The sequence below is a fragment of the Trichosurus vulpecula genome, chromosome 9 (genome assembly GCF_011100635.1).
Source record: "Trichosurus vulpecula isolate mTriVul1 chromosome 9, mTriVul1.pri, whole genome shotgun sequence".
NCBI classification, from domain to species: Eukaryota; Metazoa; Chordata; class Mammalia; order Diprotodontia; family Phalangeridae; genus Trichosurus; species Trichosurus vulpecula.
In genome coordinates, this window is record NC_050581.1 from 172499581 (window position 1) to 172513651 (window position 14071).

Consider the following 14071-nt stretch of genomic DNA (forward strand, 5'->3'; position numbering starts at 1 on the left):
TGCTGATCTCTTTAGCCAAGGCTAGATAACAGCTCTCGATGAGAATACCCAACAATACCCTTTACACAACATCAGCCTGAATCCCCACCCCTAACAGTCAAACACACACATCTATGTTCACCCCAATGCTGGGCTGATGTGCCTAACTAACCTCAGATGACATTTCTTCCCAATCTTCTTTTTTAAGCATTTATAAACAGACTGATTCAGCAGCACTTCTTGCTGGGTGTGCTACTCACTGATTTCTCCTCTACAATTTGGATTCAGAAGCTTGCTAAATCCATCAGGAAAATAAATTCAATTCCCATTAGAACATGCCCCAACCCCCTTCCTCTTCAAAATAAGACCACCACCAGAAGGTGGCAGAGGTTATCATACAATATCCCTGGCTGGGTCTGGCTCCCACTAGTGATTGCTTCTCCCTCTGCCTTTCACTTCTAGGCAGCACCACTCTGGGCCCTTCTAACAGTTGGGGGCCCGAGCTGGCGAGGGGAAGGGCGCAGCAAGGAGAGAAGCGAAGATGCCGGAGCTAAGAGATTTTCCAGTAAGCACCTTATCTTATCTTGCAATTGAGAGCACAGTTTCAGCCATCCCAGTCTCCACCGTCCATCCTCCCACTTTGTCAACACTGGGACTTGGGGGGAGGGGGGGGGTTGTCAGAGCGGAACTGGCAAATCAAAGACAAAGGTGCTAGATTCAAAAGGATGGTCACCCACTCTGTCCAGGGAAGCTGGTGGGAAAGGAATTAGAGAAAGTGGCAGCCAGGGAGAAGGGGGTTTCTGCATCCAAAGGGAGAGGAAACTATCACCTGGTCCCCTTCAAACCCCGATTCCACCTCTCTCTGCAAATCTCAAACAGCCAGGGCAGCAGTTTTCTGCTGGGGTGAAATGAGAGACACAACAAACAAAAAAGGAGACTTCAAAGCTGGCTCCCACCTTCGAACCAACAAGCCCAAAGACATCACTTTTCCCACAAGTTGGTTTGAATGGGACGACCTGACCATAGCCAGGTAGGCTGAGCCCCAGGGGAATACTGAATTGGGAAGGAAAACACCTTCGTGAGCCCCCAGCCCGGACCTGGCCATCCTCAGGTTTACCTTACCCGGAAGATGGGGAGGGGGAGAGCCCCAGCAAAACTCACCTGCAGGCTGCCAGGGGCGGGTTTTCTCGGAGGGGCAGGACTCTTGAGGGCTGACAGGCAAGGAGCTGGCGGCCACCCCCTTGCCACCGCTCCCTCCCACCCACGCCCCAGAGTGGGCTCTGCTCAGACAGAAGACTCTCGGGTTCTTCCATCACTCTCTCCCCTCGTTTTGGGGTCCGTGGCCCCCGCTTACACTCCCAACTTCTCTGGCCGGGGCGGGGTCCCCAAACCAGACGTCTGTTAACTCTCGGATCCGAGCCTCTGAAAACTCTTTTCCCAGCCTCACCTAGGCTCCTAACCCTCCCTAATGCCAGCGCCTGGGGCGGCCCAAGGTCCAAGGGCCTCACCAGGAATTCAGGAGCGGGAGAACTATCATCGAAGGATGGTCTTGGCCAAGAAAGTCCCCCAGATGTGCGCTCTCTGCGAGGCAGCGAGGGGGTGGGGCAAGTGTACCCCAGAAATGAACTCTGCCTACAAATCGGTGGATGGGTGGAGGGGTTCTGACGCACCCCACATATGCATCCTCTCTGCAGAAGTGAGGCAACATACTCCAGGGATTTATCCTCCCCGCAGGAAAGTAGAGGGCAAGGTACTCCAGATATGCATTCTCCTTAGAGAAAAGGGGGGCCACAAAACTAAGACTGAATCCTTCCTGCAGGAAAGAAACATGCTATCTACAAGAAAATAAGGGAAAGGCACCCCAGTTATACATCCTCCCTACAGAAAAGTAGGGGGCAAGGTACCCCAGAGAAGTATCCTCCTTTCAGAAAAGTAGGGGCAACATGCTTCCCTGCAAAAAAAAAAAAAAAAAAAAAGCGGGAGGAGAGAATCCCCTCCAAGGCATACATCTGGGGGAGGAGGGGCAACATCCCCCAGATGTGCATTCTCTAAGCGGGTTGGCCCACGGGAGAGCAACATCCCTCACAGGTGCATTCTTTCTTCTAAGGTGGGCGTCTCCTACAACCGCGTTTTCCCCATTGGGGGCCCCCAAATTGGCCGCGTAGCCAATCTGCGCACCGGACAGCGTCGGGGAGAGTTTTTTCTCCGCCTTGGGGCAAGGGCACAGGGTCCTTCGCGAGGGGACTGACTGTCCTTGTCTTGGGGACGCGGCCATGGCACTCCAGGGAAGAGGGGTACCTCCCCCCAGCTAGGAGAAAGAGGTGTCCTCCTCTCCCCTCCCTCTCTCCTGGCAGCTGTCACTCACCTGCATTTCAGAGGCTGACTCTTCAGCTCGTAATAGGTCTTGGGCTCCTCGTGAAACTCCTCCCCGACTTCGAAATCCGGCACGATCCCCGATTCGGACTGCATGGCTCCTGCCCGCGCTGCGTCCGGCTGGAGCGGAGCGCACGCACGAGCCGAGGCGCAGCGGCAGCCGCAGCAGCAGCAGCGGTGGCGGCGGCAGCGGCAGCAGCAGCTGAGGAGCCCGGGGGCGCGGCGGGGAGGGGCCAGGGACGGCGCCCGGCGCCCCCTCGCAGTGCCAGCCACAGCCCACTCCCTCCCCCCTGTCCTCCCCTGCTCCCTCAGGCTCGCTTAGTTTACACACTCTCACCCGGAGCGGGCGGGTGGCTGCGCGCTCCCTGGGAGCTGTAGTTCCACCCGGGGCCCCGCTATCCCCGCCAGCCCGGAAAGTGGCTTCCCCGAAGACTACAAGTCCCAGCAGGACGAGCGGCCCCAAGGCAACGTAGTGGACACCAGCGTGTGCAACTCTTGTTTAGACTGTTTGTCAATGTCAGGGGCTCCCTCCCCCCCACCCTATTCCCCTTCCCGGTCTCTTTCCTTCTTTTTCCCCTTTCTGTCTATCATTTCAAGGTTGGAAACTTGGGTGTTTGATATTAATGGGAGTTGCAGTCTGCCCACTAGCCGTCACCCTCAGGGGCTCAGATATTTGGGTTGGCAATGCAGATCCTTTTTTTTTTTTTAAGTGAGGATGGAGGTTCTGGTTCTTTAAAAAAGTGGGAGTATTGAACCCTGCCTTAAAATCAAAGGGCTTCCTCCGAGCCAACCGGGATAGCTGGACTGCCGCGAAATATGTAGTTGTCCCAGCTCAGGACAGGAACGAAAAAAAAAGACAAGGAGAAAACCTTCAGCAATTTGGGGATGAAGAATATTATTGTCTCGACCTCACTGCGAATTCCCTCCCCCTACTGTTTTTTTTTTTCAGCCTAAACTGCTGTTTTCCTTTTTTCCCTAATTAGTCTGATTGCAAACCGGTTCTCAAACGCATCTTCCACTTTTAAGGAAAACTTTCGTTCCTGCACGAGAGCGGAGTTGCTAAAAAGAATGCTGGCCCCTCCTTTTAATTTTTGAGTTGGCAGCTGTTCCTGGCCTCCAGTGAGGCTTGCGGGAAAGAAGGGCGATTCAGTGGAAGGGGGACTGGATTTGGAGTTGGGGAAGTGGATTTTAATACGAGCTCTGCGGTTTATTACCTGACTGACCTTGACCTTCCTTTCTCCGGGCTTCTCCTGGAAATGAGGGGATTGGACAAGATGCCCTCTAATGTCCGAAATCCAACTAGAAATCCATGATCTTATGTGATGAGTATAGAGTATAAACCCAGATTTGTTCATTTCTGCTCCTCACTGCTCTGGCACTGGGCAGATTCCCAGCATGGCAAATCTCCCAATTCTAGCTTATCTCCTCGACCAGACCTCTCTGCCTGGGCTAGGTCACACTGAGACTAGGTTCTTTCTTTCGATCAAGAAGTTACTTAAAGCATTATCTCTGATTAATTTACCAAGGGAACCTATCTCTTTCAGAGCCTGAATCTGCAGAGATTTCATATCCTTTGTTTTATTGTCGACCTTAAAGAAAGCTGGCAAACTGGGGGGGGGGGAGAGTTGAGGGGGGAGGAACAAGCACTTATTAATATATGTCAGGCTCTGTGCTAAGCACTGTACAATATCTCGTTTTATCCTCACAACAACCTTGGGACAATTGGGGAAACTGAGGCAAATGGAGATTAGGATTTGCCTAGGGTTATAGACTGGGCCGGTAAATGTCCGAAGATGGATTTGAACCCAGGTTTTCCTGCCTCCAGGCCCAAGCTGTGCCTCTAAACTAGAAACTGGGTATTTTCCAGGAGGCAGCAACTTGTTTTTGGATTATAGATTTGAAGCTGGAAGGTGTCTTAGACACCATCTATTCCAACCCCCCCTTGTTTTACAGACTAGGAAACTGGTCTGGAGAAGTTAAGTGACTTAAGTTAGTCCATCAACAAAACACCTACTATGGAGGTGCTTGGGGATATAAAGGCAAGAGGCAGTCCCTGCCCTCAGGGAGTTTACTGTCTAAGGAGGGAGACAAAATGCAAACAAACAAGATATAGACAAGATAATTAGGAGACCATCAAAAGCCTGTAGGCACCAGAATTTAGGGGGAATGGGGAGAGGCATCCTGTAGAAGACTGGATTTTAGCTGGGACTTGAAGGAAACCCAAGGTCATACAGTGACCGTATAGCAGAGCCAGGATGCAGAGCTAGCTCCTCTGATTCCAAATTCAGTGCTTTTCCCATTGTATCAACCTGCCTATCTCATTTCAGCCTGTTGTGCTTGCCTTCAAGAAGCTTATAGTCTGTGATGGACCCACGGCTCATAAAAACTTTGCTGTCCTACAGTGACACCCCACCCCCACCATACAGCTTACTTATTTACTAAGCTGCCCTAAATACAAAAGATACTTGGTAAAATTTTGAGTATATGAATTAATTTAATTGAAATACATATCAAGGTCACACTCTAGGATCTGGCCCAAACCTGATCCCTTCCCATAGCTGTAGATTATTTTACAATGGGATGGATTGGTTTGATAGAAAAGGTGTCCCCTTTTCAGATCCCCAAGTATCTCTTGGTGAGAAATCCTGGTAGAGGGGAAAGGGGCAGGGAGAGGTAGTTTAGCTTCTAAGCTCTAGAACTCCTAATGAAGCCATTTAAATCAGTGAGTCACTGACACTTCTGTCACAGGACATCCTCAATTTTGGCTAAGGATGAGGCCTTCGAGCTGAAGATAATAACTCTCTTCCATTCCAGCCTGCACTTGAGGAGATGGCTGGGTATTCCGGGCTACATCTTGAAACTGTCTCCATAACAAGCCTCTACTCCTTCAGGTAGGTTCTAACTAGAGGATGCCCCACTGTTGACCAATGATAAAAGTTAAATATCCCCCAGGTGGCAGTTGAAATCCCTTCCCACCCCTATTTCACCAATGGATGAAATACTGAGATAAACACCACCTCAGAAGTGGTTTTCTAATTAAAATGCACCCATAGGGATCCTTATGGACCATTTAGTGTCCCCCCTTTCTATTTGTTTGACAACACTGTGCCATGCATCATGGATACACTCATGCATAAGATGTAGTCCCTGCCCTCTTGGGGCTCACAGTCTAGTTGGGAAGATAAGACTCCTACCTTTTAAGATCATTAATATGAGAAAATATATTTTTTTTAGAAATAGATTGCCTAGAAAATCTCCCTGTCTATATGTCTTCTATCTGGGCTCTCTGTAGGGGATCTTCCTTTGAGCTGAATAGGGGGAGAGCATATTAGATTAGATTTGGGGTGTTGTGGAGTACACTTCAATGACCTTACCACAAAAGCCCATCTTTTTTTTTTTAAATACATTCTTCTGGGAACACCAGCAATATGGTTGTAAATCTTGGAATACGGCTCTCTCCAGAGAGCTATAGTTACACATGACCCAGAGAGCAATGGAAGGGAGCATGATAGTTGAAGAAGGTCAACAGCGTATTTCCAACAATGACCTGTCTGCAAGAAGTAGCATGAGGAGATTTTGTATGTGTGTATATGAATACATATGCACATACATATACATATATATACACACACATACACACACATATATATATGTATGTACACATACGTACAGATACATATACATATGTATATATCTCACATCCAGGAAATATATGATCGGAAAAGTAAGTCATGTAGTAGAAATGGGGGAGGGAGTGTTAAAGGTCAGCAGTCTGACCTCTACACTGATTGCTTTAGAATATCATTATCACAGGCTTAGATCTTCTCAGCAATGCAGGATCTAAGACAACTCCAAAAGACTCAAGATGGAAAATGCTATCCACAACCAGAGAAAGAACTTTGGAGTCTGAATACAGATGGAAGTATACTATTTGCCATCTTTTCTTTTGTTGTTTTGTTTTGTTTCTTCTTTCTCCTGGTTCGTCCCATTAGTTCTAATTTATCTTTTACTAATGTGAAAATATGTTTAATATGAACGAATAAATAGAGCCTATATGAGGTTGTACGCCATCTTGGAAAGGGGGGAGGAGAGTGAGAGGGAGAAAATTTAAAACTCAAAATCTTAGGGGAGTGAATGTTGAAAACTAAAAAAAAATTAATTTTTTTTTTAAAAAGAATGTAAGCATCACAGAAGATGAGAAGGCATGGGCATGATGGAGTGAGCTAAATTATGTTTACAGCAGTTCATTTGTCATGCCTGGTCTGTGGCTACTATGATCCTTTCCCTGTGTTGTTGTTGTTTGTCCTTCCTTCTCCAAGAGGACCATGACACCAGGAAGGTGATGTCGTGACTTGCAAGTGAATTGGATTAAAGCAAGGGAAGGCAAAGTGAAGTCAACAGCCTCACTTTCTCCTCTGGAGCCATCTGGGTCCCGTTGAAAGATATAGATCAGGATAGCTGGAAATGGCCCCCGCATCCTTCCCCTAATGTATATGAGGATAAGTGTTTGATATTTAGGCATTCCAGAAAGAGAGGAATTGGGTGGAGATGAGAGTGGCCTATTTGAGGAATGATGAATAGATTTAATTTGTCTAGAATGAAAGCTGAACCTATCTTCCCTACATGGGATATGTGAGATGAGACTTCTTAGCCTTAAATGGACTGGTTTTTTTACTGTTTACTTTTTCCCTTTGCATCTTTTATCTGTAAGGTTTACTTACTAAAAGGGATTACCCGCTCTGGTTTTGTCAATTCATAGATCACTTTCTCTCCCTTTCTATCTCACATTATTATCCATAATAAATCTCATAGTTAGGAACCCTTGATGAAATGTTTGTAATATCAATTAATGATTCATTCAGGAGACCGTCTTTCATTTAGGATCAAATGGAGGAATGTAAGAATTGAATATTTTATATTTTATAATAAAATCATACATTTATAATTAATATTTAATATATATTTGATAATTATTTTAGTAGGTTCAAGGTTTTTCCCCTTTTCTACTTCCTCATCCAGAAATCAATCAGTATGGGAAATCCCTTTTAAAGATTTGTCCTGAACAAGATCTAATTAGACACTAAAAGAAATTCTAAGTTTTGGCTAATGGGTATATTCCTGCTCATTGTATTTGCTCTGACAGACTTGGGAAAATGTTGATTCTCCCTATTTGGGAGGTGATATGGAAATTTATATCTCTTTGACCAAGATTTGAGAGGCCTAAGTCAAGTACCACAAGATAGCTCACTTCCCATCGTGTTAACCTATCAGGGGTGATTAGACATCCCTCGGAACACCTCCTCTTTGAAGGACATATAAACTGTGACCCAGCTGCCATTAGGAGTCTTTAGTCTATGAGAGACGGCCAAATGACCATCCTTTTAGTAATAACGTGCTGGCCTTATTAATAAAATGATTAAACTTCCCCCCTCACCAAAAAAGGCAATCAGGACTTAAGTCATTTGCCCAGGGTCATCCAGGTAGTAAGGATCTAAGGCCAGATTTGAACTCAGGTCAAGTAAGAAAGAACAAAAAAGTAAAGGTAAAGGAAAGTATGTAAGGGTCAGTCTTTGTTTTTAAGGGGATATTGTTTTATTTTGTTTTTCAATGATTTTTCATCATAAACATAATACTTGTAACAAATAAGAACAAGCCAGGCAGTGTGTGCTGGGTATACAGAGACAAAACTGAAACAGTCCCTGCCCTCAAGCAGTGTATATACTCATAGGGGAGACAATAAACAATACAAGAATGAATAAATAAAGAACAAAATTCCAGACATAACTGTAAATATTGTGATCATATTCTGATAAAATAAAAATAAACTTAAACAAAATAATTACTTATTTGCTCTATGTCCTTTTCTGAGAGTATAAGCTCCTTGAGGGCAGGAGTTGCTAGTCTCAATTTTGTCCTCAACTCCAGGAACATGCAAAGTGCCTTGCAAATAGAAGATGTAAAATAAACATTTATGGAATTGAATTGTGCTACTTTTAGAAAAATGTTATTGTTTTGTCTTGTTGTGATCTTATAAACATTTACAGATTGCTTCACACTTCATGAAAAGTCTCTTGTAACAAAGTAAAACAAATATAACTAATAATACAATGACCTCATCTGAAAGTTACATCTGTAACATTGCTCCGTGACCTTTCCATTTTTTCTTAAATTAACAGAAATCAATTTTCTATCCTCCATCCCACTGGAGAAAAAAGCAGAAAAAATTTCTCTTGCTAAATATACGTAGTCAAAAACAAATTCCTTTTGTGGCTGCATACAAATATATATATATGAATATATATATGGATATATATGTGTGTGTGTGTATGCATATGTCTATGTGTGTATTGTGTGTATACACACACATCTCATTGTATACCCTACTAGAGAGTAAAGGATAGCATGTTTCTTCGTCTGTCCGCAGGAATCTTGGATGACCATCATACTGACACAGTTCTTACAGCTTTCAAAGCAGTTTGTTTTTGCGGTGTTGTTGTTACTGAATAATTATTCACCTTGTTCTGCTCATTTCATCCTTCATTCGTCTATAAAAATCCTAAAAATTGTTTATTTTTTGTAATATTGATGCCATAGTATAAAGTATTCTTCTGTTTCTGCTTACTTCATTTTGTACAAGTTTATGTCTTCCCATGTCTTTCTGAAATCATCTATTTCCTCATGTCTTATAGCATAATAGAACTCACTTATATTCATAGAACACATCTTATTCAACCATTCCTCAATTGCTGGACATCCTCTCAGTTTCCAGGGGTTTTTTGCCACCACAAAAAAGAAGTGCTATAAATATTTTTGTGCATAAGGGACTATTTCCTCTTTTTTTTTTTTTAATTTCTTTTGGACATAGGACTGCTATAGCTGGGTCAAAAGTCATGTACTGTTAGTAGTTTTTTGTGTAGAATTCCAAATGACTTTCCAAACTAGTTGTACCCATTCAGAGGTCCAGCAGCAGTGCATCAATATGCCTGTTTTCCCAAAGCCCTTCCAACATTTATCATTCTCCTTTTTTGTCTTGATGGGTGTGAGGTGGAATCTCAAAATTGCTTTAATTTTCATTTCTTGAATAGTAGTGATCTGGAGCATTTTTTCACCTGGCTATAGAGAGCTTCTTTGCCTTGAGAACTGCTTGTTCCTATGTTTAGACCATTTATCAATTGGGGAATGGCACTTTTTCCTACGAATTTGAATCATTTCCTTAATATATCTTCGAAATGAGACCTTTATCAGAAAACTTGCTATGAGATTTTTTCTCAGTTAATTGCTTGGTTTTTTTTAATCTTAGCTTTCTTTCTTTCCTTCTTTTTTTTGAAGTGGAGAAGGCAAGGCAGTTGGGGTTAAGTGACTTGCCCAAAGTCACACAGCTAGTAAGTGTCAAGTGTCTGAGGTCAGATTTGAACTGAGGTCCTCCTAACTCCAGGGCTGGTACTCTATTCACTGTGCCACCTAGCTGCCCCCTAAGCTTTCTTTATTGGATGTGTGTGTGTGTATGTGTAAGAGCTTTTTATTTTATAAAATCAAAATGATCCATTTTGTCTTCTGGTCTTCTGTGATACCTTGAAAATTTTTTGGCTGTTATTTTTCCGCAACATTTGTATATTTGTCTTCTAATTCTACTTTCTTTGCTCTGCTTCACTTCATGTCTTCCAGATTTATTTTTTATTTTTATTAGTTCTCATTTCTATGGAAAAATATTCTAATACATTGGCTTCCTTCCAGATACTCAAAAGTGTATGTGATCTCATTGATCTGAATTTCCCCTCCACTGATGCAGACTCCAACCCATCTATACCTGCCTATCAGCCCTTCTTCAATCATTGGACCTAGAGGTTGTTTCTTATTTTTCATCTTTACAAACAGAGAAGCCAAATTTTTTTTAGGGGAGGAAGAGACATAAAAAAATCCTAGAGAAACCTAGGAAGACTTGTATGAACTGATGCAGAGTGAAATAAGCAGATCTTGAGGAACAATTTATACTATAAAAATAACATTGTGAAGACGAACACCTTAGAATTCTGATCAGTGCAATAACCAACCATAACTCCAGAGGGATGATGATAAAGAATGCTACTCACTTGCTGACATACTGGCAATAAACTCAAGATGAATAATGAGATGTATTTACACATGGTCATTTTGGGAATTTGTTTTGGTTGACTATACATATTTCTTGCAAGTGTTTTTGTTTTTCTTTTTAGTTTTCTCAGTAGGGGTGGAGGGAGGGGAGAAAAAAATGCTTATTATTGAAAAAAATATCCTTAGGATAAAGTTTTATCCCTAACATGATTCTAATGCTAATCCTAGTAGTGGGATCATTGAGCTAAAAAGTATATTAGGTTTATAAACTCTTATTCTATATGGAAGTTTGTACTTTAAAGGGATTGCAGCAATTTACAGTCCTTCCTATGATATGACAGACTGACTGCTTCCCCACAGCTCACAAGGTCAATTCGACCAGAGTTAGCCAGATAAAAATTTAGTTGGGAAATATTTAATAAAATAAGTAAAAATACAACAAAACATAATGTTATTAATCTGCGGTTTTCTAAGTTGATATGGGCCCACAGAGATCCTTATGTACAATTAAGTGGCATTATTTCTATCTGAATTTGACACCACTGAATTAAACACCATAAACAAAAGATATAGATAAAATTATTTTTTAAATATTCAGAAAATTATCCTGTATATCTTGCTTGTACATATTGTTTTCATGTTGGCTCCCTCATTAGACTGTGATGTCCTTGAGAACAAGGACAATTTTTTAACCTTTCTTTGTATCCTCAGTACTTAGCACACTCCTGGCACATAGTAGGTACTTACTAAATGCTAGTTGATTGACATTACCTCCATCAACACAGATCACACCCCATCCATGTCTGCCCATTCTGTACTATTTGTGTCCATATCCTCCCATAAGTTAACTGTTGAGGATGTCTTCTTCTCTTGCCCCTGTTGTCAAGAGGATATCAGTAGATTATATTAAAGTGTGCGTGTGTGTGTGTGTGTGTGTGTGTGTGTGAGAGAGAGAGAGAAATGAATAAAAAAGCAAATACATAAATAAATCAATAAATAAGATTCTTTTGAAGCCAAGAGTTTTCCAGAACCCCTGGCTAAAGAGTAATCTGCTGTTTGTGTGTGCATGAAGGATGGGCTCAGGATAGTTCAGAAGAAAGCATAAAGCCAAAAAGTAAGATATTAACTTGGCAGAGTGCACTGGACCCAACTCCCACTGGCTCAGGAGAGATTGTTAAATTTTCATTGTGAGCATTTACACCTGGAAATTGGCAAACACTACAAATCAGGGCTTGATTTCCTGTTTGGTTGATTGTCTAGACAAGATGTGTCAAATACAAGGCCCACAACACTCCCGTGGAGCAGAACCACATTAAAATGTGATTGGGAAATATTTGACAAATTAAATAAAAATACAATAGCACATAGATAATGTTAACTTATGGTTTTCTTAGTCAACATGTGGCCCCAGGGATCCTTATATACTAATTTAGTGTACCCCATTTCCATCTGAGTTTAACACCTCTGGTCTAGACTTGAGAAAGTGATGGAAAAGATATTGATGATGCAGATTAAGCTGAAAAGTGTGTCCTGTATATGGTTTTTTGGAGAACTGGTTGTTAAACATTTATCAGCACACTCTTGGTTTACAAGTAATCAAGCACACGACTGGGTAAGAAGTGCAATAATCAGATGGGGACTAGAAAAAAAATCAGAAAATTAAAATGAAAACTTTGAACTTAGATCATAATGGCATGGTCATCATAATGAAAGACTTAAAAGAAAGGAATGTAAGGGCCTGAATAGTAGCAAAATGATTTCAGAAACAAAATTCTGATTAGATTTGAGAACAAGCCACTGCGGATGTCCTCTGTATGTTACAGTGTGGCCTGTTCCAGAGCAGCCTAGAATAGCTGGGAATCAGGGGATAGACAGTTTATTTAAATCCTGCCCCCGCTTTTTGACCCTCAGGCAAGTGTCTAAGACCTGTTTAGATTGCTGACCATGGTTCTGGTGGGAGGGAGTTCTCTCACCGATGAAACCACAGATTTCATACAGTAACAAAACTCTGGGAACTTGACTATACCTTTTCACCTACTCTATAAGGGACTATAAAAGTTGGGTTTGTGTTTTTTGGATCGGGGGAAAGGCAGGGCAATTGGGGCTAAGTGAATTGCCCAAGATCACACAACCAGTAAGTGTTTCAAGTGTCTAAAGTCAAATTTGAACTCAAGTCCTCCTGACTCCAGGGCCAGTGCTCTACTCACTGTGCCACCTAGCTGCCCTGGAACTATAAGTTTTATTATCCCCACTTAGTTGAAGAAACCGAGCCTCAAAGAGGTTAAGCAATTTGCCCATGGACCCTGGGCCAGTAAATATCAAAGCTAGGATTTGAACCCACATCTGATCCCGGGGTAGTTAGATGCAGTAGATAGAGTACCAGACCTGAGTCAGGAAGATCTATCAATGCAGCCTCAAACACTTAATAGCTGTGTAACTTTGGGCAAGTCACTTAAACCTGTTTGCCTCAGTTTCCTCATCTCTATAATGAGCTGGAGAAGGAAAAGGAAATGACAAACCATTCCAGTATCTTTGCCAGGAAAACCCCAAATGGAGTAGCAAAGAGTAGGATGCAACAGAAATAACTAAACAAAAAAATGAACTTCTGATTCCTGGTTTGTTTCCCTGCAATCATAATATTCAGATGGAAGAGGGGCTCGATTCAGTTGGAAAAATGTTGACCTGGCAGAAATGTGTCATGTAGAAAGTGAAGAAAGAATGTGGCTGAGTCTCATTTGTAGACTGTAAACCCAAGAGTTAGTCAGGCGGAAGCTATAACTAAGTTACTATCCTGAGCTAACAAGCCCAAGGACTGGAATCTGATCCCAGTATAGACACTTGGTGATTCAGAAAGTATCTGAAAATAATTAAAGGCATTGTGTAGAACTGCATTTGGACATTAGATAATTATCTTTAGCCCTGACAGGAATGCATGGAGACAGCCACCAGAAAGGTCCAGCCATCCTGGAAAGCATTCTGGGACAATGCTCCCCAAGTCCCTAAATTATGCATACTTTTTCATACAGTGATACCACTACTAAGCTTATATCCCAAAGAGATCAAAGAGAAAAAGGACAAATATGTACAAAAATATCTATAGCAGCTCTTTTTATATTGGCAAAGACCTGGTAACTAAATATCAATTGAAGAACAAATGAAAAAATTTTGATATATGAATACAACACAATGCTATTGTGCCATAAGAAATGACAGAAGCAATGAGTTCAGAGAAATCTGGGAAGACTTGTATGAACTGATGCAAAGTGAAATGAGCAGAAACAGAAGAACGGTTTATAACAACATTGCAAATATAAACAACTTTGAAAGAATTAAGAATGTTGATTGATGCAAAGAACAACTATGATTCCAGAGTAGTGCTGGTGAAACAGACTATATACCTCCTAACAAAGTGGTGATGGACTCAAAGTACAGAATGAAGCATATCTTTTCAGACTTGGTAGATTTAGAATTATTGACGAAGTTTGTTTTTAATGGAAGAAAAAGAGAGAGATAAATGATGATAGTCAGCCCCTCTCCAAAAAAAAGAAAAGAGGGTTATTGAAGCATTTTTTTGATAACCCTGACTTAATATATGACATAGGCTTAAAGATCTTTTTAAAAAAGTTGT

The 14071-nt window shown here is 42.0% G+C and overlaps 1 protein-coding gene across 4 annotated transcripts in view; it reads right to left on the reverse strand.

The window, feature by feature from the left end:
* Positions 1–2656, reverse strand: part of MITF (melanocyte inducing transcription factor) — a 262177-nt gene extending 259521 nt beyond the window's left edge. For 2 of the 4 annotated variants that reach the window (XM_036738364.1, XM_036738361.1), the window contains exon 1: positions 2345–2656. In XM_036738364.1, the coding sequence (XP_036594259.1) occupies positions 2345–2448 (104 nt within the window). In that variant the 5' untranslated portion in view covers positions 2449–2656. The remainder of the gene's footprint in view (positions 1–2344) is intronic. The other 2 variants (XM_036738365.1, XM_036738363.1) reach the window with 1 other exon arrangement.
* Between the last annotated feature and the right edge of the window lie 11415 nt (positions 2657–14071).